Source organism: Notechis scutatus, chromosome 14 (genome assembly GCF_049901735.1).
Source record: "Notechis scutatus isolate UNSWTSFEM ecotype Mainland chromosome 14, rNotScu1.2, whole genome shotgun sequence".
Lineage (NCBI taxonomy): Eukaryota > Metazoa > Chordata > Lepidosauria > Squamata > Elapidae > Notechis > Notechis scutatus.
The window spans coordinates 2,988,936-3,009,838 of record NC_142022.1 but is presented as its reverse complement, the minus strand read 5'-3'; the positions used below and the strand labels follow the sequence as shown (position 1 = coordinate 3,009,838).

At 48.1% G+C, this 20,903-nt stretch overlaps 1 protein-coding gene across 1 annotated transcript; it reads left to right on the top strand.

Annotated features, from left to right (window-relative positions):
• Positions 1 to 1,778: 1,778 nt before the first annotated feature.
• On the top strand, positions 1,779 to 10,783 carry LOC113424198 (ras-related protein Rab-11A-like). Its single transcript, XM_087943261.1, has 5 exons — positions 1,779 to 2,063; positions 4,877 to 5,072; positions 5,587 to 5,780; positions 6,840 to 6,920; positions 9,448 to 10,783. Exons 1-5 carry the CDS (start codon positions 2,024 to 2,026, stop codon positions 9,588 to 9,590), a joined length of 654 nt encoding a protein of 217 aa, XP_087799387.1. The 5' UTR covers positions 1,779 to 2,023; the 3' UTR covers positions 9,591 to 10,783.
• The last annotated feature ends 10,120 nt before the right edge of the window (positions 10,784 to 20,903 follow it).

Here is a 20,903-nt window from a genome sequence, read left to right as displayed (position 1 = left end):
AAACAGGCGGAAGAGGCCGCCATCCCTCCCTCTCCAGCTTCCTCCCTCACCCCAGCCAGCAGAACAATTCCTACCCATTCCTCCTCCTGGCTAAAGGTTGACTATGCAATGCTCCACTCCTTTGGCTTTTCCTCCAGGGATGCCAACCTCTGCGCCAAGTCCAAGGGAGAGGAGAAACAACCACTGCAGGTTACCACCAGGAGTCAGCATGGAGACACCCAGAAAGGTCATTGCTTTGCAGCAAATTTAGTCAAATAAAAATTGAACCCAGAACATGGAATAATATTAATAAGAAATCTCGCTGATCAACTGACCTCAGAGAACTTCCCTTATTAAATGGTGGGAAGGCTGTGAATGCTTTTGACAAAGTGCCCCATGACAGCAAATTACATGCCTGGCATCTCCAGGATATCAAATTAACATAATGTGGTATCTTGGAACTGGTTTAATTGGTATAAATTTACACTTGGTAGCAACCAGTTCTTAAGTAGTTTGTTTTCAGTTGCGCATCATGCAAAAGGCCAGGAGACCAGGGCTCACCCAGCACCCCTACAATCTCGCAAAGGAAAATTCAGGTTACGCAGCCGGGCATTTTCCCAGCAATGAAAATAATATTAAATTGTCAGGCGCTGATTTTTAACCTGTTTCAGACTTTCAAAGGATCTCCCAGCAAGATCCATGGATTGCCATTAATGTAGCCAGGCGCTCCCCAAAGATAGCCAAACTCTGCCCTAAGAAGAACAGTGAATATCAATAACTGTTTTAAAAAATTGATTTGGTGTAATTACCAGAGCTAGGAAAAAAATGATAAAAATGATTTTTCCAACCCCAAACAGCCGTGCTTCCTTAATTCAGATTTAAGCTCAGATTAAATGTATTATTAAAGGGTGAGGCAAAGTCACAAATGCTGTACTCGGTCTGTTCCGGCTGACCCCCCACACAGTCCTCCACTTATGTCCACTATTGGGAGCAGAATTTCCATAGCTAAACAAGGTGGTTAAGTGAGCCACTCCCAATTTGATGACCTTTTCTGCCACAGGTGTGAAGTGAATCAAGCAGTTGTTAAGTGAGTCACATTGTCATTAAATGAATCCAGCTTCTTCGCTGATTTTGCTTTTTGGATGCTGGCTTGGAAGGTTGCAAACGGTTATCTCGTGACCCTGGGATCATGCGGCCACTGTTGCAAATACACGCCCGTTGCCAAGCCCGTTAAATTTGGTGCGACCACGGGGGATGCTGCATCTGTCATAAGTGTGAGGACAGGTCATAAATCCATTACAATGTTGCTGTAACTTCAAACATTTGCTAAACAAACGGTTGAGGACTAACCACCTTCAAGGGCATTTTACCTGTGATGTCTAAATCTGGAAATGCATAAAAGGCAAAGTTTGCTGTCAGTAAACATCGATGAAGACTTTTCCAAGAATAGCTGGCTTGTAGACAGACAGACAGACAGACAGATCCCAGACTGGGCTGATGTGGGAGGTTTCAGACTTCTGGGGAAACTTCTCCCTTCAGCCAACAGACGCAGCCCTACAGCCCTGGTGGTCTCTATTTGCATAACTGATCCCAGAATTTGGCTTTGGGGGGCTGCAGGATCTGGGGGCGCTTGGAAACAGCAGCTGCACACCCCACCTATTTCACTAGGGTGGGAGTCAGTTCAGAAGTAGGTAAACTAAAAACCCGGGCAGAATCCCGCCCTTGTTTTCTCCCCTTCAGGTGGAATGAGGCGGCCCCTTTAAAGAGCCGGAGGGAGCGCGCGCGCACCTCCCCTCCTCCTACCTGGCCAGGTGAGCAGCCGGATAACCTGCCTGCAGTCAATAGGGGCGAGGCCGGGCCAATCAGCGCCACGGGAGAGGCGCCAACCCAGCCCGGAAAGCCTGACCTCCAACCGCCTACCTAAAGCCGGCCCGACGCAGGAAATCGCCGGGCCGTGAGATCACCGCCAGCTCTTCCGGGCGAGAGGGACGCGCAGGTGTGGCTGACCGGCTCCGTCGGGAGGCAGCGCAGAAGTCCGGGCGCGATGCGGGGCAAGGACGACGAGTACGACTACCTGTTCAAGAGTAAGTGAGAACTTGCCAAGTCGGCCTCCACCCCCCCAGCCCCCTTCTCCCCTCGGGCTCACCTGCTGCCTAAAAACGCTGCTCCTTTCTCGTTTTCTCGGTTCCGGGGCCGTAAGAGGTTTGCAAGCCACTCCCCGGTTTCGCCACGGCCGTTCCGCAGAGCCGGTGAACTTTCGCTGGTGGCTGCCGGCTCGTGGGAATCCCTCTTCCTTCCCCCTCCCCACTCCGGACTGAACCAGCCCTCAAAGCGCCACCGCTTCCCTGGAGGAGCCTTCGCGGGCGCTCACCTGACTGCTCCAGGTGGGCTGCGACCCCCCCGCCCAAATCCCGAGCCAACCTAGGATTCTGGGAATTACAGCCCCAGCAGGGGTAGCTTCATTCTGCCCCCCACCCCTACGCCAGGTAGGAGGAGCCACAGGTAGAAAGGCTGAGGGTCATTGTAGACCCCCTCCCTTTCATTCCCTTGTCAGCAGGTCTCATACCAGGCCCGGACCTCCCAGATCCTAAAATCTTTTCATTGACCTGACCAGGTGCTGAGACCTTTATTCAGTAAAGGGGTGTGTGGGAACTTGAAGACCTGTGGACTTCAACTCCCAGAATTCTGCAGCCAGCTTTCAATCAACTTTTTAGCAACTCGGAGTGGAAAGGAAGGAAGGAAAACAACTAGAATTAAGCTTTACTAGCTGTGGCATTCTGGGAATTGAAGTCCACAGGTCTTCAAGTTCCCAAGATTGGACACCCCTGAGTTAGATGCTGCTTTCCCACCGCCTGAGGTCTTTTAACCCTTTGGTGCCCATTTCTCTGTTTATGTCAATGTCAACCTCTGCACCTTTAAGGCAGGCAGATTTCAAGTCCGCGAATTCCCCAGCCAGGTATTTGGTCTTGGGAACTTGGTGCTGCCCTAAGAGAGCTTTCCAGCAGGTGAGTCAGGGCTGCCTGCCTCTCAGGGCGGCTCCTTGCGGGAGCTCTGCTCTCACCTAGCAGGGCAGGTGTAGGATGGGCCACGTGCCACACACGTCACATGCAGGTTTGCCAGAAGCCAGAATGAGGGACATGCCAGTGGTTCAGGAGCTGGGAGGAGGGGGGGTTGGTGAGGGGGGATTCCCTTTTGTGGTTCTCTGGGAAGAGCAGAGGGCGCATCCTTTCCGCACGTCTTACAGGCACAAAAGTGAAAAGACACACTTGTTCCCACAAGGGAAGAGATTGTAAAGGTGATGATGGAGCTAGCAGAGAGAGTTTGAATTGAAAGAGAAGGATTGGCGTAGTTTTCTCCTTGGAAACCACTTCTGGACTTTTTACTCGAAAGATTAAAAAAAAAAAAGAATTTGATTTTAGGTTTCCAGAACTAGAATGATTTCGGAGTTATAGAAATAGCTTGAAATGTTGTGAAGTAGAAAACAGAAGGTTAAGATGAGGTGTTTTTTTTTGGTATTTTACTGCACTGAAAAAAGTTGGGAAAATGTGCATTTTTATTTGATAATGAAACAAAGAATGAAGAAAAGAGCAAGAGCGATCCTCTCTCCATAAACAGGCCTGGAATTGCTTTGTGAAGCTGCCTTTACTCTTCTGTCTCCTGTTCTTTTTCAGATGGGAAATTCATAATGAGTCTGAGCCTCCTTTAAGTGTAGTGCAGGGGTCTCCAACCTTGGCAACTTTAAGACTTGTGGACTTCAACTCCCAGAGTTCCTCAGCCAGCTTTGCTGGCTGAGGAACTCTGGGAGTTGAAGTCCACAAGTCTTAAAGTTGCCAAGGTTGGAGACCCTGGTGTAGTGCATTTTACTGTAAAGCTGTTGTGAGCTGCATTTTTTTCTCTGGATCCATAGTGCTGCTTAACAGGTGTAGGATGAAGGGGAGGCATGTTCTTCTCTGTCCAGGGCAGAGGTCTTCAAACTTGACATCTTTAAAACTGGGTGGACTTAAACTCCCAGAATTCCCCCTCCTATCATTTAGCTCGGGAATTCTGGGAGTTGAAGTCCACAAACTTGCCAAGTTTGAAGACCCTTAATCCAGAGGGAACTGTTGCATCATTTAACAAGAGTAAGGGGTTAAGAACCCAGCCTGAAACTTAGGGATGAATATAAACCCCAGCTGCCCTCTGTTCTGTTGGGCTGGTGAATTATATTATTCTCAAGCGGCCATTTTGAGATCAATAAAAATATATCCTATCTCTATTCTACATCATCTATGTTCTATCATGTATGTATGTATATCAACTATATTCCTCTATATCAGTGGTTCCCAACCTTTTTTTCACCCAGCACCCCTAAAGAAATTTCACTCGAACCTCGCACCCCCTGAAATTTAGACTTTAGGAACTACTGAACGCATTAAGTATATGGTAGGATTGAATCTTTTCAGCCATGTATGTGATGGCCACTAAATAACGATACTTAACTCTAAAATGAAAACAAAGTTAATCCATTGCATAATAAATAAAAATGCCAACATATAGCCAATATCCTATTATTTACCTGGACTTTTCTCGCACCCCCTGGAATATCGTCACCACAGGTTGGGAACCCCTGATCTATATGAAGTACTTCCCTCCATTCATACGTAGAAACTTCTATCTCCCTCACCCTATTCTGGGAGATTCAAATGCTCAAATTTTGTTATTGTTTGGCTGTCAAATCTGAGGTCAAATTGCTTGGTGTAAAGGCTGGCCTGTTCTTTGGCTCAAAACAATTCAGAAAGGGGGATGAGATAAATAACCACCTTCACAAAAGCCAAAGCCAAGGAAGCGCAAAAAAACATCATTTTCACAGGGTTCTGGGGGTATTTTAATTAACCGGAGTCCCCTTGCCTCTTTGCAGTAGTCCTCATTGGGGACTCGGGCGTTGGGAAGAGCAACCTGCTTTCGCGCTTCACCCGGAATGAGTTCAACTTGGAAAGCAAGAGCACCATTGGGGTGGAATTTGCCACACGCAGCATCCAGGTGGACGGCAAGACTGTGAAGGCTCAGATCTGGGACACGGCTGGGCAGGAGCGCTACCGGGCCATCACTTCTGCGTAAGAGACTGGGTGGCTGCCCCTAGGTGCCCGTGGGGGAGGGGGAGGGGGCGCCTTGGCCAGGCAGGGTCTCCTTTTCCAATGGGAAAGTTAGAGTGGCTCCCAGCCTCTAATCCCCGGAGCTCAGTCGTCCTGCTTGGGAGCCCAGGTGAGCTGAACAAATCCATCTAGGGTAGTATTTCTCAACCTTTAAGCTGGGTGGACTTCAACTCCCAGAATTCCCCAACCAGCCATGCTAGAAACTGGAAGTAAATGCCATTTTTTTGGGGGGGGGGGGGCAAAAATACCATGAATTGCGGCCACCCGATCATCAGATGCTGGAAATGGCAGTTAAATCGGGCCAATTCTGTGGGCTTAGCAAGATGTCCTCCCATCTACGCGCAAAGCCCTGTGGCCCCCTGGGAAGAACAGAGGCCACGTTGGGGTGGGGGCCTCCCGTGGGTGGTGGGATTCAGAGCTTGCTGAAGGTCTGGTTCTGCAGGCAAGTGACCCCCCCCTCCCCTCCCTGCTGTAGCTACTACCGAGGGGCGGTCGGTGCCCTTCTGGTTTATGACATCGCCAAGTACCTGACCTATGAAAACGCAGAGCGCTGGCTGAAGGAGCTGCAGGACCACGCAGACGCCAACATCGTCATCATGCTTGTGGGCAACAAGAGCGACCTGCGACACCTGCGGGCTGTGCCCACGGACGAGGCCAAGAGCTTTGCAGGTAAGGCTGCCAGCCCGTGGAGGAGCCCCTCCTTCCTTCCCCCGAGGAGGATTCTGCTAGCTCAGATCCCTTCGTCCGTCCCTCTTGGCCACAGGAAGGGACTCTGGGCTCATCACGACTCATCCGTGCTCTTAAAGGCGCTCATTAGCTAAGCCCTCGGCTCCTCCCCTCTCGTATCCTGAAGGGGGAGAGCCTCAGGGGGGGGCTGGGTCAGACTCTGGGTCCACGGGGTTGGGTGCCCCTCCAAGGGTTTTGGCCAGGCGTTTCCTGGGCCTGGAGCAAGGGGGTGGGGGCCTGCAGCGGTCAGTGTGGGGACAGACTCGGCCAGGGGCCCACAGCTCCTTCCGCGAGTCCTGCTGTACAGAAGGAGCACTGGGTTTAAGTCTGTTGGCCGTTGGAGGCACGCGGAAAGCCCAGGGTTGTGAAGATGTCACTGGTTTTTTTCATTCATTTTAAAATTAGGGGGAGGGGCGAATTAATTCACTTAAAAACCCTTGTCTGCACACTAAGTTTCCAGGGAGAATTATAACTTTGGGAGATAAACATGTGCATTTTTTTAATTTTCTAAAGAGACACTTCTAAGATTCCTGGATCCTCATTCTGAACATTGTGTCTTCTGGACATACAATCCTCGCTGTCTTTAAAAATGAAGGACTACTTTAGGACAGTGATGGCGAACCTTTTTGTGGTGGTGTGCCGAAAGTGCACACGTATGCCAGACACCCACAATGCAATGCGCCCCGCCCCCCTCCACATGTGCGTGCGCAACACCCTCCCCACCCCCCCTGCACTGCGCATGCGCGCACCTCCCAGTTGATTTTTGGCCCATTTGAGGCCGTTTTCGCCTTCCCGGAGGCTCAAGGGAAGCCTCTGCAGCCTCGGGAGGCTGAAAAACGGGCCCGTTTTGGCACTTCCGGTATTTCTGGGTTTTGAGTCTCAGCACTTAATGGGGCGCCTGGCATCTGAGGGGCACATGAGGGTTGGATGGAGCATTTCACAGGGACAGTGGGTGGACCGTCTCTGACGGGCGGTTTCTTTATGTGTCTCCACCTGCCCTAGAAAAGAATGGCTTGTCTTTCATTGAGACGTCGGCTCTGGATTCCACCAACGTGGAGACAGCCTTTCACAACATCCTGGCAGGTATGTCCAATTTCCCTTCACACCCAACCTGGGTGGACACAGGTTGTGCTCTGATTTGGGAGCGGCAAAAGGCAGGCAGGCAGGCAGGCAGGCAGACCCACCTGGGATGTCACGAGCACCAAGAAAGGTTGGCGGAGGGTTCCTTGCAGGGGGAATATATGGAAGTCAACTCCTATATCCCCTCGGTGGAGGCAGGGTCCAAAACAAACCTGGGAACCTCCTCCTGGGAATGCCTGGGCAGGCATAGAGGCCTCACTTTGAACGTCTCTCTCGATCTCAGGAGCTTTAAGATGGATGGATTTCAACTGGCTGGGAGGAGTTCTGGGAGTTGAAGTCCACCCATCACAAAACACAGCTTTAGAGGAAGTTGTGCCTAACTAACGTTGGGGCAAGAAGGGTTTTGGGAAGGCTTGGTCAACCTTTCACCCAGGGTGCATTTACCCAGCAGGTGCAAATAGGTCAAGCGAAGAGGGGCTTATTCTACCTTTGTACAGGTTTGTATTTTTGGCCTTTGGGTGTTCCACGACTGCCTTTCATTAGGCCGTTTTATACTTCAAAACGTCATGCAAGGACAGAACACCATGTGCTAAGCAGCCTCTCCTCCTCCTCCTCTGTGTAGGGGAGTCTCAGAGCCTCTGCAGGCTTCAGGACAGGTGGCCTCTTCCCTAATTCTGCAGTACTCAAACTTTCCTTTCAGGAAGGCCAACGCAGTACAAAAGAACAATCTCATTGTGTTGCGTCACGTGCAAATCTATGGAATCAATTATTAATGCATTACCTTCCACCTAGAGTCAAACAACTTAATGTCCAATAAACAATTTGGTTTCAGAAAAAAGTTGTCCTGCAATTTGCAACTTCTACACTGCAAAAACATATGGCCTACACTTCTTGACCAGGGTAAATCAATAGATGTAATTTACATTGACTTCTGCAAAGCATTTGACTCAGTGGTACATGACAAACTACTATTAAAATTAAATTCTTACAGCATTTCTGGATCCCTTCACAAGTGGATTGCTGCCTTCCTGTCAAATAGGCAACAAATAGTAAAAATAGGAAATGCCCTATCAAACCCTGCACCAGTTATCAGCGGAGTGTTCTAGGACCCACACTCTTTATACTATAGATTAATGACCTTTGTGATCACCTTATTAGCAACTGCGTCCTCTTCGCTGATGGTGTAAAACTATTCAACACCACCGTCAATGCTACCGTCCTTCAAAAAGACCTTGATTATATGTTTGAATGGTCTAACAGTTGGCAACTCCAAATCTCAACCAACAAATACTCTGTCCTACACATTGGTTAAAAAAAAAAATCTATATACCAAATACAAGCTAGGCGGACATGACCTTGTTGACGACCCTCACTTTGTCAAGGACCTTGGAGTTCTGATATTGAATGACCTAAGCGCCAAAGCTCACTGCAACAATATTGCCAAAAAGGCTTTAAAAGTTGTAAATTTAATTTGACGAAGCTTCTCCTCTGGTAATACTGATTTGCAAACTAGGGCATTCAAAACCTTTGCTAGACCAATACTTGAATTCAGCTCTGCTGTCTGGAATCCGCATTGTATATCAGACATAAATACAATTGAGCGAGTCCAGAAGTATTTTACCAGAAGGGTACTACACTCCTCTGTTCACAACAGAATACCCTACAGCACCAGGCTTGAGATTCTAGGCTTAGATAATCTTGAACTACGCTGTCTAAGATTAGACTTAAGCATAGTACATAAAATCATATGTTACAACGTTGTACCAGTTAATGAATATTTCAGCTTTAACAACAACACAAGAGCACAGAACAGGTATAAACTCAATGTAAACCACTCCAAGCTTGATTGCAGGAAGTACGATTTCTGCAACAGAGGAATCAATGTCTGGAACTCACTACCTGATTCTGTGGTCACCTGCTCAAACCCCCCCACTCCTTTACCCTCAAACTAACCTCTATTGACCTCACCCTCTTCCTAAGAGGTCTGTAAGGGGCGTGCATAAGCTCACAATCGTGCCTACCGTCCCTGTCCTATTGTCCCCAATTATTAGTTCCTATTTCTTGTGTTTAAACTTATATTGGTTCTTGTTTCTGTTATATTGTAAGCTCTTGACAAAATAAATAAATAAATAAAATAAAATACCTGGGAAGTTGTGTAGCCCAGCAGATGAGGAAGTCACCTGAACCCCACCCTCTGTTAGGTGCCAGATCAAAGCTTTTGGAAATCCCTGTGTTCTGACTACTCAGTGTGTAAACACGGAAAGGAGAAGGAATCGCTTCCACCAGGGTTTAAGGACACTCCCTTTGCTGTGAGAATATGACACAATGCGGGCAGGGCCACTGGATACGCTAATTACAACGATGCAGCACTTAATATACTTCAGAAGGGAACTCGGCCGGTCTTGTGGGATCTCTGGACCAAAGTTATTTTTTAGCATTGATTGTCTTTTCCTCTCATGGCTGCTTCTGCTCAACGCCGAGATGAGCTTCTAACTCCCTTTGGCCTCCTCTCTCTTTTCTCCTCCTCCAGAAATCTACCGGATCGTATCCCAGCGACAACTTGCAGGAGGGCAGCCTGAGACAGAGTTCAGCCACGGGACCACCATCGAGCCCATCAAAGTCTTGCCCACCCAACAGGAAGCGAGGCAGACCCCTTGTTGCCAGAACATCTAACCTGGGGTGGGAAAGCGTCACAGAGGGGGGAGGGGCCAGCTCCTCCACCAGGCGCCCCGGTCTGCTCACTCTGCGTCCTGCACACCCACCGTTTCCCCATCCTGCTTGAAGCTACCCCTTGGCTGCAGCTGAGCCCCCCACCCCCAACCCCCGGAGGCTGCCCAGCCCTGGATTCTCCTGAGGGAGGGGCTGCTCCTCAGCAGCCTAGGAAGCCGCTGACCGATTTGGGGGAGCGGGGGAGGAGGAAGCATGAAGGAGGCTGCTGAACAGCCCCTGGAGGTTCTTGCGGAGTTTCCCAACTCTTTGCCCCTCTGGAGGGTAGGCAGCAGCCCCCCTGGCCTTGAAAGAACTGGAGGGAGAGCCCCGGACCCCTTGGCCCCCGGAGGGTCTCCGCTCTTATGGCCTCAGGCGGGATGCATCTTTAAAACAGGCCCCTTTCCCCCACATGACCCCAAGTCCTTTGGGTGACTTTAAAAGTCCCTGGGGCTCCCAGGGGACCGATTCCGAACCTTGCAGGTGGCTTTAGCGACCGGCCTGGCCTGCACCTCTGGCCTCAGCTCGACTCTCCCCTGAGTCTGTAAGGAGAGGGACTTCCCTGGTGACTCCGTGTGTGTGTGTGTGTGTGTGTGTGTGTGTGTGTGCCTGTTGTAAAAATGCAACTTGCTGGTCCAGCTTGACTTTGAACTGCTGGTGTTTAAGGTTGAGGAAGACCCCCTTGGCCTAGGAGTCTCCCAGGAGATCAGGTCCTTGTTGTCGGTCGCTGACGTGGACTTGAGTCTCACTGTCGGACCCCCCCCCAACAACCTACCTCTCCTCCCTCTTTTCCAAACTCTGCTAGAATTGGGCTCTTCTTACCTCTGTGTCTTACAACTATTCTCTGAGGCAGTTCTGGAAAGGGAGCGTGGCTCTTCCGGAATCCTTACGCAGTTTGTGTACCTGGACAGAGAGAGATTCCTGTAGGGTCCAGCAGAGACCCCCGTTTGGATGGCTGCCTTTGGAAAACCCACAAAGGGGGATGAGCCCCAGAGGATGTTCATGGATGTTCATTCTCCCCACCAGAATTTTACTGTAGTTTTGCTCCAGTTGTGTAAATACTAAAACGTGGGGATTTTAATGTGTGCCATGTGGTGGTCTGGAATTTGTCATCTTTCGGATTTCGCGTTTTGAGTGTTTAAATAAAATATGTCCAATAATGATGTTCTGGTGATAACGGAATCAGGGCTCTCCTAGTCTCCCTTTTGAAGCAATTTCTTGTCCTGGCGTTCAGATGGTGGAGAGGAGGAAGAAGAAGAGGAGGAGGGTCCATGTTTCTGGATCCTCTGAAGAAACACTTCTGGGGAAGAGAGTGGGATACAGATAGTCCTCGACTTATAACTGGCTGTTTAGTGACCGTTTGAAGTTACTATATAAGTACCTGGGGGGGGGGGTGTCAAAGTTCTGACAGTCATGTGGTCACACCTGGTAACCAGGCTGCATTTACAGCTGTTTGTAGCATCCTGCAGTCACATGACCACATTTTTCAACAGTTTTGTCCAAAACCTGCATTTACTTATGATGTCAAGTAATATCCCCCACCCCAGCCTAGCCCTGCTCACTCAGTGTCGTTAGTTGCTGATGGGTGGAGAATTTAAATAAATTTGGTTTCCATGTTGACAAAAATAAAGAAAATTATGTCTGGCCATTTAAAAGCACTTTATTCCCACCCTTCTAAATCACAGGTCTCCAACCCTGGCAACTTTATGACGTGTGGACTTCATCTCGCAGGATTCCAGATTGGAACAGCTGGCTGGGGAATTCTGGGAGTTGAAGTCCACACACACACACACGTCTTAAAGTTGCCAGGGTTGGAGACTCCTGTCCTGAAGCAGGGAGGGGGGTTTCCTCTGGAGATAAGCAGCCGTGAAAACCTTTTGACCCATGACCCATGACCTGAGCTTTGCAGGGCAGCCTCTCAAGATGGAATGAGGCCATGGGAATTCTGCAGCTGGGAAGAGGCATCCACTGTGTGTCTCAGGACATAGAATCCTAGGGCTGGAAGGGACCTGGGAGGTCTTCTAGTCCAACCCCTTGCTCAAGTCTTATATCATCCCAGTCAAAAGGTCTGTTTTTAAAAGGCTCCAGCGATGGAGCAAGCTACTCCATGGATTCATTGTTCTCATTCAGAAAAATTCTCCTTAATTCTAGGCTGGACCTCTCTTTGATAAACTTCCATCGATAAGCTTCCATGGTTTCTTGTCCTGCCCTCAAGCGCTTTTGGAGGACGGGCTGACTGCCTCTTTTCTGGGATAGTCCTTCTTCAAACATTGGAAGACAACTATCACGTCACAGCTAGTCCTTCTTTTCAATAGGCCAGAGTAGACTTACCTACTTCCCTCTGCTGTCCATCATACAGTTTAGCCCCCGGGCCCTTTATTCTGTGTTTTTTCAGAGACTGAGCTAATGTCAGCTTACAAATCACAGGCCACTGCTTACAAATCACGATAACTCAATTCACACGTGTTAAGCCAGAAACTACATTAATTCACATATTAAGAAAATAGTTGGACCTTAAGTCAAAAGAAGAAGATAATACGGACTTTTAAAGACGATAGGAACTAAACTGAGCTTATGCTTAACATTCTGACCAGGAAGGAGAGTCAACATTGCAAAGATTAGGAAACGGGAATAAGAGCAAGAGTTTTGGAGGGGTGTGTGTGGGGGTGGTTTTGGGGGAGGGGAGGGTGCTGCTGGGCTTGGGGCACCTGGTGTCAGAATCCCCTGAGCCTGAGGGAGACTGTGGGAGTGGGTGGCCTAAAGGGACCCTGGCTGTGGCACAGAATGAGCAGGAGGTGGGATAAAGAAGATGGCATTGGGGGCAAGGAGGAAAATTCTCGGGGTGATGGGCTGTTCTTGAAGAGCACCCACTCTTTGGGTCTTGTCTTCCAGCCCCTCCTCCATCATCACCTTTTGGCTTCCCTGCTGGGCTGCTAAAAGGATCTGGAGCTGCCAGACCCAGGGGAGAACCTGTGTTGGTGGGTCCCCAGGGGATCCCTGACCTGCCTTACGCACTCTGGAACCGGCGTCTGCCTCGGAGCGGTCCCAAGCAGTTGATCCGACCTACTGAGGGACGCCGAGAGTGGGCCAGGGAGGAGAAGCGGCAGGCAAAACACTTGCAGGCAAAGTTGGTATAAGGCAAAGAAGGAACCTAAGCAGACTTCGCTAAGAGCTTAAGTAGAAACCTAGGACAAGTAGTAAGGCTGATGAGGGGGCTTACTTCCCTGCTCCTCTGGAATCTATGAATAGCTCTCTAACAACTTGTTTAAAGTCCCATGATCCTTTTTGGAAAAATCTGGGCCAGACAATCTCCTGCATAGCTGATCAAAGAAGCTGCCCCGTGTCTGGAGGATAAGAATCACCTGGAGTGAGACGCCGGCTGTCAAGTCCAGTTAAGATGACGGAAGCCGCATCTTGCAATATTCCCTGGCGTTAGTTTGAAGTTTGTGGGTCTGGAGGAATGGGCTGCTCCTCTCTGTTGTTAGCTCTACTCTCTGCAAATTGGACCTCGAGGGTGGGGTGGGTGGCGGGTGGGTGGGTGCAGGTGGAGGCGAGGCGGGTTTTTCTGCCACCTCCTCAAGACCCAAAGGGGCTTTTTCAGGAGGCAACTGGACTTCCTTGGTTTTTCCTTTTCAAGTCGTTTCGCTTCTCATCTAAGAAGCTTATTCAGGATTTATATTCCTTGCAGACAGCTTGGTCATTTGCATCCTTTTATAAATCCTTCCCTTCTTCCCCACCATCCTGTCAGAGCTGAAGAAGCTTCTTGGGTGAGAAGTGAAACATCTTCAAAAGAAAAAACAAGAAAGTCCAGTTGCCTCCTGATGGAAAAGCCCTTTTGGGACAACCAGGACCTGGTTGATGACTGAGCAGCTCTTCAGACACCTCCCCAAGAAACCACTCACCTTGAATGATAATTGACCTGCTTCCAGCTTCTGTTTCCAGGGAATCATTGAAGAGGAGGGTTCCAGCTTGGATTTGTGTTCTGACCCAAACCTTGTTCCAAGGAAACAAACGTGAAACAGAGGTAACAGCAAAACCTTTTAATGATTCTTTACGAATTCCGTTCCTTCCCGGTTAAAAGGCTGTTTCAAACTAATTGATAAGAATGAGCCTTGCCAAGGTTGTGCAAGGCTGCCAAGAACACTAGATTAAGTTGCTAAGAAATATTTCAAACACAAAGAGCCTCCAAACACCAACCAAGATACTCTGAACGTCCACCAGGCTTGAGTGCAAAAACTTCTTTGCTTCCTGCAAAGAACTCTGGTTTCTCAGCTGGCTTTTATCTCTTGAGGGAGGGGCCATCACCTTGCAGCCTTACTCCCAAGTCGCCTGTGCTGCTGCAGCTGCTCTTTCCTTTGAGCAGTCCTGCGCCCATGCACACTGATCACAGGCTCCTTGGGGTCCTCTTCCTCACTGCTGCCAGCCTCCACACTCTCCGGAGGCAGCACTCCACTCCCTGATGGTCCTGGCCCCATTCCTGCGTCACACGCAGGCCCCTCATCTGAGTCCTCGCTCCCCGAGACTTCAGCCGTCCGCACCTGCTGCCGGCGAACCACAACACTTTGGGACCAACACTGCATTGATCCCTCTTGATGAGCTGTGATGGGATCAGGATGGTAGGTATGCTCCTATGGTGTCTCACAGTGCCTTTAATAAGATATATGAGGGCAAGGGATGTGTAATTTAAACATTCTAAGAAATAAAGTAGAAGTTTTACCTGTTGGAATGGCCCTTGAGCTTGAGTTCAAGACCAGGGAGATCAGTAGAACTGATGGAGACATTTTTCAACTACTAGGAAACTGCCTTATGAAAGGAGACAGGCAGCCGCTTCCTTCTCAAGCTGGCTTAATCAGCTGGGATTGTCAAAAAGGAAATGCTGCAGAAAAACTGAGAAGCAGACATCACAGCTGTAGATCAAGCTGTTAAAACTGCCTCTGGAGGCTTAACATTGCAATATAACATCAAGCTTGGAACAGATCTGAAAGACTCCAAGATGGGCCATCAAGTGATCTTCTCACGCCTCCTGCAGGCAGAAACGGAGACCAGATTTCACAAGTGAATTTGCAACAGCAAGTCCTCCCTCCTTGTTGCCTCTTTTGTCATGAAATGTCTCCAGGTGGATCTTGTCATGAGTTCTCCTCTGTCGCCTTGATGTTTCTTGGTGTAGGTTTTGAGATAGGAGTCAATGGCTCTTGTGCCGTAGATGTCAGATTTCTAAGCAGACATCAGTTGCTCCGGTTTCAAGATCACTCAGTGCCTGCTGATTTGAGGAGGGAAGCGCTGGAGGTGGAAAGGATGAGTTTAAGCAGTTACTTCGTTCTTGCCTGCATGACAATTCTTCAGCTCAACTGCCTTGTTGAGGTTTCTCCCAAGCCAAGTCAAATCCTGCCAGGGCTGGAGAGATTTGGGGAAAACCGGACACTTCTCCATTGGATCTTCCTCAGCTAGCCAAGGAAATCCATAGATCACCTCCGTGCAGCCTGGCATCCAATTTCTTGGACAGCCCAAGTGCAAGAACCAGAGGCGGCGTTTACAGCACCCAAAAGGTAGGAGGCCATAGACTGAAGGCCTCTCAAATAGCCCACAGGAACCATGGAAATTCTTCTTACTTCTATTTATACTATACTATGGGGAAAACACTGTTATAAGCAAAGAACCAGTAAAGAGCTGTTTAAGGGGCCTCCCCAAAGAGCTGGATGAGACAAGCCAACATTCTGCTGGAATGAGCTTTGACCACAGTGAGGAAAGCACCTGAGGGAGAAGCCTGCAATCATTAGAAGAGGATGAGTAGCTTTAGTTGAGGACATTTAGCATTGAGAAGAGATAGCTGAGGAGGGGATACCAGGCCTCAAATAATGCCTGGAAGAACATCAGTGAGTGCTTTTGTGATGAGAGGGAAGGTTCTAGAAGGTTCTAGAATCGGGCCCTGGTCCACCAACTCTCTTGGATCTCGGGCAACAACAATCTAAACACTCCTTTTTGGAGAAGATTGTTGAGAAAATGATGGGCCTGATTACAATGAATATAAATGGACTTAATTCAGCTGTTAAAAGAAGGAATTTTTTTTTCACAAATTAGAGAAATTAAAATTTGATATAATTTGTCTACAAGCAGCTTGGCATTCTCATGAATAACCTGTGATGGGATCTGGAGAGAAGGGGGATAATTTATTTAAACAATTTAGGTGGCTGCCTAGGGACTCTGCGCCATGCAGGATTTGAGCAGGGGTTTTTTTTTTGCTACTGATTCTGTGGGCGTGGCAGGGCAAGGATACTGCAAAATCTCCATTGCCTCCTTGTGGTTGACTAGCCTTTTGTATCTCTGCTAGAGTTAGGAATTGGGGTCGCCGTTCCAAAAGCAACTGTGGGAATGGTCAGGTGTCCAGCTGCCCCATTAAGGAGCAACCAGCAAGTTTGTCGTCCCCCCCGTCCTTTTTTTATTTAACCATTGCAGGAAATCTTTGGGTCATGTATCATCAACAGGATGGTGTTTGTCAGCGGTACACCTCCATCCTGGGCCTGGGGAAGGAGGTGGAATTTCGGCTGGTGCCTGCTGCCTGTCTGGGTCTGGATGGGTTAAAAACAGACTCAGCCCAAACCAAATGGAGCGGTTATTAACTGGACCCTCAAGGGGGGCCCCCATCTTGCGAGTCCTCCTGGATCTTCAGCTCTCCTCAAGTGGGTGAAACCTGGATTTTCTGGAAGAACCGTTGGGATCAGTCACAGAGCTAATTTCTACCCTTATTGTTATGATTTATCCTTGTCTGCTTTCATAGCGTGATTGGTACTCTTTAAGAAAAACTGCAAACCAGTCACATTCAGGTGGGGATGAAGCACTCAGATAAAATAAGAAGCACATTTCATTCAGAAGGTCAACAGCCCAAGGATTCTACACTTTGGCCCAGGACGGGAGTGGTGACGAGGCCACCAACGGTCCGGGAGATGCCCCAAGCTGAAGATGAAGCCACCAAGCAGGAAGAGCTAGGAAGTCGCTCTCCTCCTGAGTAGTTCCATCCAATGTGGCTGAAATGAGGGGAGTTGGGGGCTGCAGTAGCCTTGCAACCCTCCCAGGGCAGATCTCACCCACCTGATGCCCTCCACCCCCACTTCAGCCTCCAAGTCCCACTCCCAAAGGCCAGACTGGGCTGCTGCTCCAAACCAGTTAGGATCTTCCCAGAACATGTCCTGGCCTTCGATGGGCAAAATCCAGGTCTGTTGATGGGGAGGCAGGCAAGGAATGCAGCAATCAGTTGGGGCTTTTTAGCATGTAAAACATCTCACTTGAAGGGGCTGTTATTGCACTGGGGCAACTGTGGGGGTGGGGGGGTGGGGGGTGGGGTCCCTCACTGGAGGGAAAGTGAGAAATCGCCTTTATTTTTACAAACATGTCCAGTTCCTCCAGGAATGAATTAAGTCCACAGCTGCGAGTTTCTTAAGTAACAATACTTTAATAAAATTAAGTTCTTAATGTAATTTAGCACATTTAATACAATAACCTTTTCCCTTCTTTGTTTTCCTACAAGTTGTGCAACATCGTTATTCTCTTTTTAAAATTTTAACTTTTAAAAAATCTTTTTTCACTATATGCCTCAACAACAATTTTTTTTCCTTCTTCTTCTTTCTTCTTCTTCTTCTTCTTCTTCTTCTTCTTCTTCTTCTTCTTCTTCTTCTTCTTCTTCTTCTTCTTCTTCTTCTTCTTCTTCTTCTTCTTCTTCTTCTTCTTCTTCTTTTCCTTGTTCTATCTTTTTTTACTTTTGGATTTTTAGATAGAGAGAGTAGAGATGGAATCAAAAACAAAATAAAGTCTGAATCCTGCCAGGAATGTATGATCAGCGTCCAAAATTGACTACAAGTTTCCTATGTTAAAGAAATTCCAATATTTAACAAAGAATGGGCTAGAAACACCCAGGACCATAGGAATACAAAGTGAACCATGGATATTAAATACATATGTGAATTAGAAAAACATTTCAACATCATATTAACAGAAAAAGAAAGTTTAAGTCCACAATAGTCCTTATTTAACCTACAACAACTCTGGTTCTTCAGGTGTTGGGCTACAACTCCCAAAATCCACAGCCAACCAACTGCTGGCTGGGAATTATGGGAAATACTTTCCATCACACTGGATAGAATCAATGCCTAAACCCCATAACCTGAACAATTTCAAGATTTCAGCCCATTCCTAACCAGTGAATTTGACATCCTAAACTGAACAGCAAACTTCCCATTTCTCCAATGAAAACGTGACTTCAGGTGCAGAGGTTTTTCCTCCTTGGACACCTAGAGAAGCTGATTTACCTGAAACCTAGGTGCCTTCCCCCTCAGGAGGTTGGTAAGAATTCTATTTTTATGGCAGTATTAGGTTTTCTGCTTACAATTAAGCATTGAAGGGGAAGAGCATGGAAAACTTATTTACTCTTTCAGGCTGCTTCCTTCCCCACCTCGTGTGATCCAGATCGGTTGTCGGTATCTGGATAGCTTTCCTGCAAGATCTCAAGTCTTGGAAAGAACGGACCCCAGTCTGAACTGGAGAGACGATGGCTATTTTCCGGGCCACCAAAGACGATGGGTTTGTGTCCCTCTTGTGTAGCTCTCAGCAAAATGTCCTGAGAAATGTTTTGTGAAAATTGTTTCTGAAGGATCATGGAAGAACTCTACAAGTCCAATCATCCTTCCATTTGGAAGGAGAGCTATATTTCCACTCCAAGGGTTCCAGGGCACCAAGAGTGCAGATTCCCCTTCCTGCCCTCCAAGTATGTTGGATCAGCTGTTCCAGAAGGCAAGAGTAGCGGAGGGGTTTCTGTTTGTGCGGTCAACCTGGACCTGAAAGACCACTACAAAGCCATCTCTACAATCTTTCAGATTCCTTCTCCTTGGTCAACAGGAAGAAGATGCGTGTTTTCCTCTAAGCTAGGAATTCAATGTTGCTATCATTTCAAAAGTAACTTCCAAATCTCAAATAGAAGGACTTTGAATCTTTCTACTTTGATTTCTTAATGCCCCACAAGCAAAATCTGCCTGTTCCAGATTGGTTCAGAAACTGCCTTGCCTCAACTTCTCTGTCCTCCATTGAATCTGGACCCGGTCAGTTTACAACACACACGGATCCCAACAGAATCTGAGTTTTCCCTGGGGATCTGGAAGGTGAAATATTGCTTTGAGATTTTGATAACCTCTTTTCTTTCCACAGCTGGAGAAAACTCCACATAGCTGCACGTCGGAACTGAACAGAAGTCAGCAAAGTTCTCTACAAGAGCTCAAAGAAAACTGATCCTGGATTCCTAACAGTATGAAACAGCGAAATCAGTGCTCAAGCCTTCCCCAAGAACTGTGATCTGTTTCTTGAAAAGCGAATATTCTGTCTGCTTCTAAGGGTGGAGAAGAAATCCTAATATGTTGCCTTGACCCAAAGCAAGGATTGGTGTTAAAAATAAATCTATTCTACACAGATACACCAGTTTCTTGTAACACGACTTTTCCTCAAGTGCGGTTTTGGCAGCTTTAGAACCATCATTCAAGATTTGGAAAAAAAACAAAAAAACCTCAGCACCCTTGTAAAAAGACTCTTTGGAGGAAAAATGCTAGTGATTAGAAGAGTGGCTTGAAACCAGTGGAGATTTGTGAGGTAACTATAAAGTGCGCCTGAAAGTCAGTCCTGGCATTATTGTTATTAGAATTCAAGTATCAAACAGAAATAACAAAACGAGGTAAAAAATAAGTGGAAACAGATGATGGCTTGGAGGGGAAGCAGCTTGCTGATCTTGCAAGCCCCTTTTAAGAGGGGAGGATTCACCACGTGCCTCCAGAAGAGAGAGAAGAGCAGGGGGGGACAAGGGGCTCTTGGGGTAAAGAGAAAGGGGGGGCTCTACTGCAGGGTTCCAGAGCAGGCAACCTTCACATGGGTTCGGCAAAGGGCTCCAGGGTCACGTTGGCCCCAGGACCAGGAGAAGTCGGAGTCTGGGTGAAAAGGGATCCAACAGGCAAGGAAGGAGGGACCGGTAACAAACGGCGACATCAGAGGCCAAAGAAGCCTCAATCGGATGCTTCCAGCTCAGATGGACTCACCCCATCCGGGATGAGAAAGAATAGGGAATGGACAGGTTCCCCCCTCGATGTTGGAAGAACTCTTTTACAGCAGAACAAGAAAAGGGCACAGAAGCTTTCAGTCAAAATTAATCTGATAAGAGTAACAAGCCCGTTTGTTTTATCCGTGTTATCATTTGTTGTAATACGTAAGGTAACACAATGGTGGATTCTTATTCCTCCTTTTGCGGTGCAGAGGCAGCGGACCCAGCTACTCTACTGTTCTCCAGGCCAGAAAGGTGGAGGAAACGGAGAAAGGGCAATGCCCAACCCTCCCTTTCTAGAATATTTAATATCCACTCCTTTGCTTAATCAGAAACTGCCCAGCTGACCTTCCGCGTCCTCACTAATCCCTCGAACGCGTCCAAACGCTGCACGTTAGGCCTCTGTTGGCTGGCTAGAGTGGCTTCCTTCCCCAAGGATGTGGGTGACCAACGGCCTGGCACAAAAGCCGGATGGGATCCGAGTGAAGGGAAAATGCTGCGTTTCTGCAGGTGGGGGATCCTGTTTTATTGCTCTGGAGACTGACAGAGTTCTGTTCTGGCTGAGGATGGAAGAGGAGCTGGGAAAGAGAGGGACCAGAAGGACTGGGGGGGGGAGCTGCCCATTCAAGACCCCTTGCTGCATGGGGTCTAAAGAAGAACCCCAAGTCCGCTGACGGAGCTGGGCACCTTCGCCTGCTGCACAGGGACCCCGAAGTTTTCTCTCTCCTCCTGGGTTTATGGGCCCAGCTGACTTTCCATGCGGTTTCACCTTGGGGTGAGCCAGTTTTATTCCAGATTATTCCACGGGAATTTGTTTTTGGCTGCTGCATATTCAGCAAGAATGAAAACAGGCAGGAGCGGGCGAAGAGCAACTAGTCTAACCTTTCCTTCAGAGGCAAGGAATCTACGGGCAAAAAAGTCAAGATGGTATAGCAAAGTCCCACCTGCCTGCTGGTGTCCAAGCTGGGATTATCAAAGGTCTTTCCATTTCAAACATAAAAAATAAAGAGAACTTCGAGCCATTAATGGCCATCAACTCCGTTTCTTTCACTATACTCCAGAGACAGTCCTGGCTTCCCTGGTGCTTTCCATCTATCGTGTTGCTTATGGTTATTTATTTGATTTATATGTGGAAATCGTTTTTGATAAATCTTCCAAACTTCTTTTGGTACTTTTGAAAATATCCTTCCTTAACTTTTTCTTTTTTTCTT

Excerpts from the sequence above, each read along its gene's own strand:
- LOC113424198 (XM_087943261.1), top strand. The coding sequence starts at position 2,024 with ATGCGGGGCAAGGACGACGAGTACGACTACCTGTTCAAGA. Across the intron at positions 5,781-6,839 it reads CGAGGCCAAGAGCTTTGCAG|AAAAGAATGGCTTGTCTTTC; the intron begins GTAAGGCTGCCA and ends CACCTGCCCTAG. Across the intron at positions 6,921-9,447 it reads CTTTCACAACATCCTGGCAG|AAATCTACCGGATCGTATCC; the intron begins GTATGTCCAATT and ends CTCCTCCTCCAG.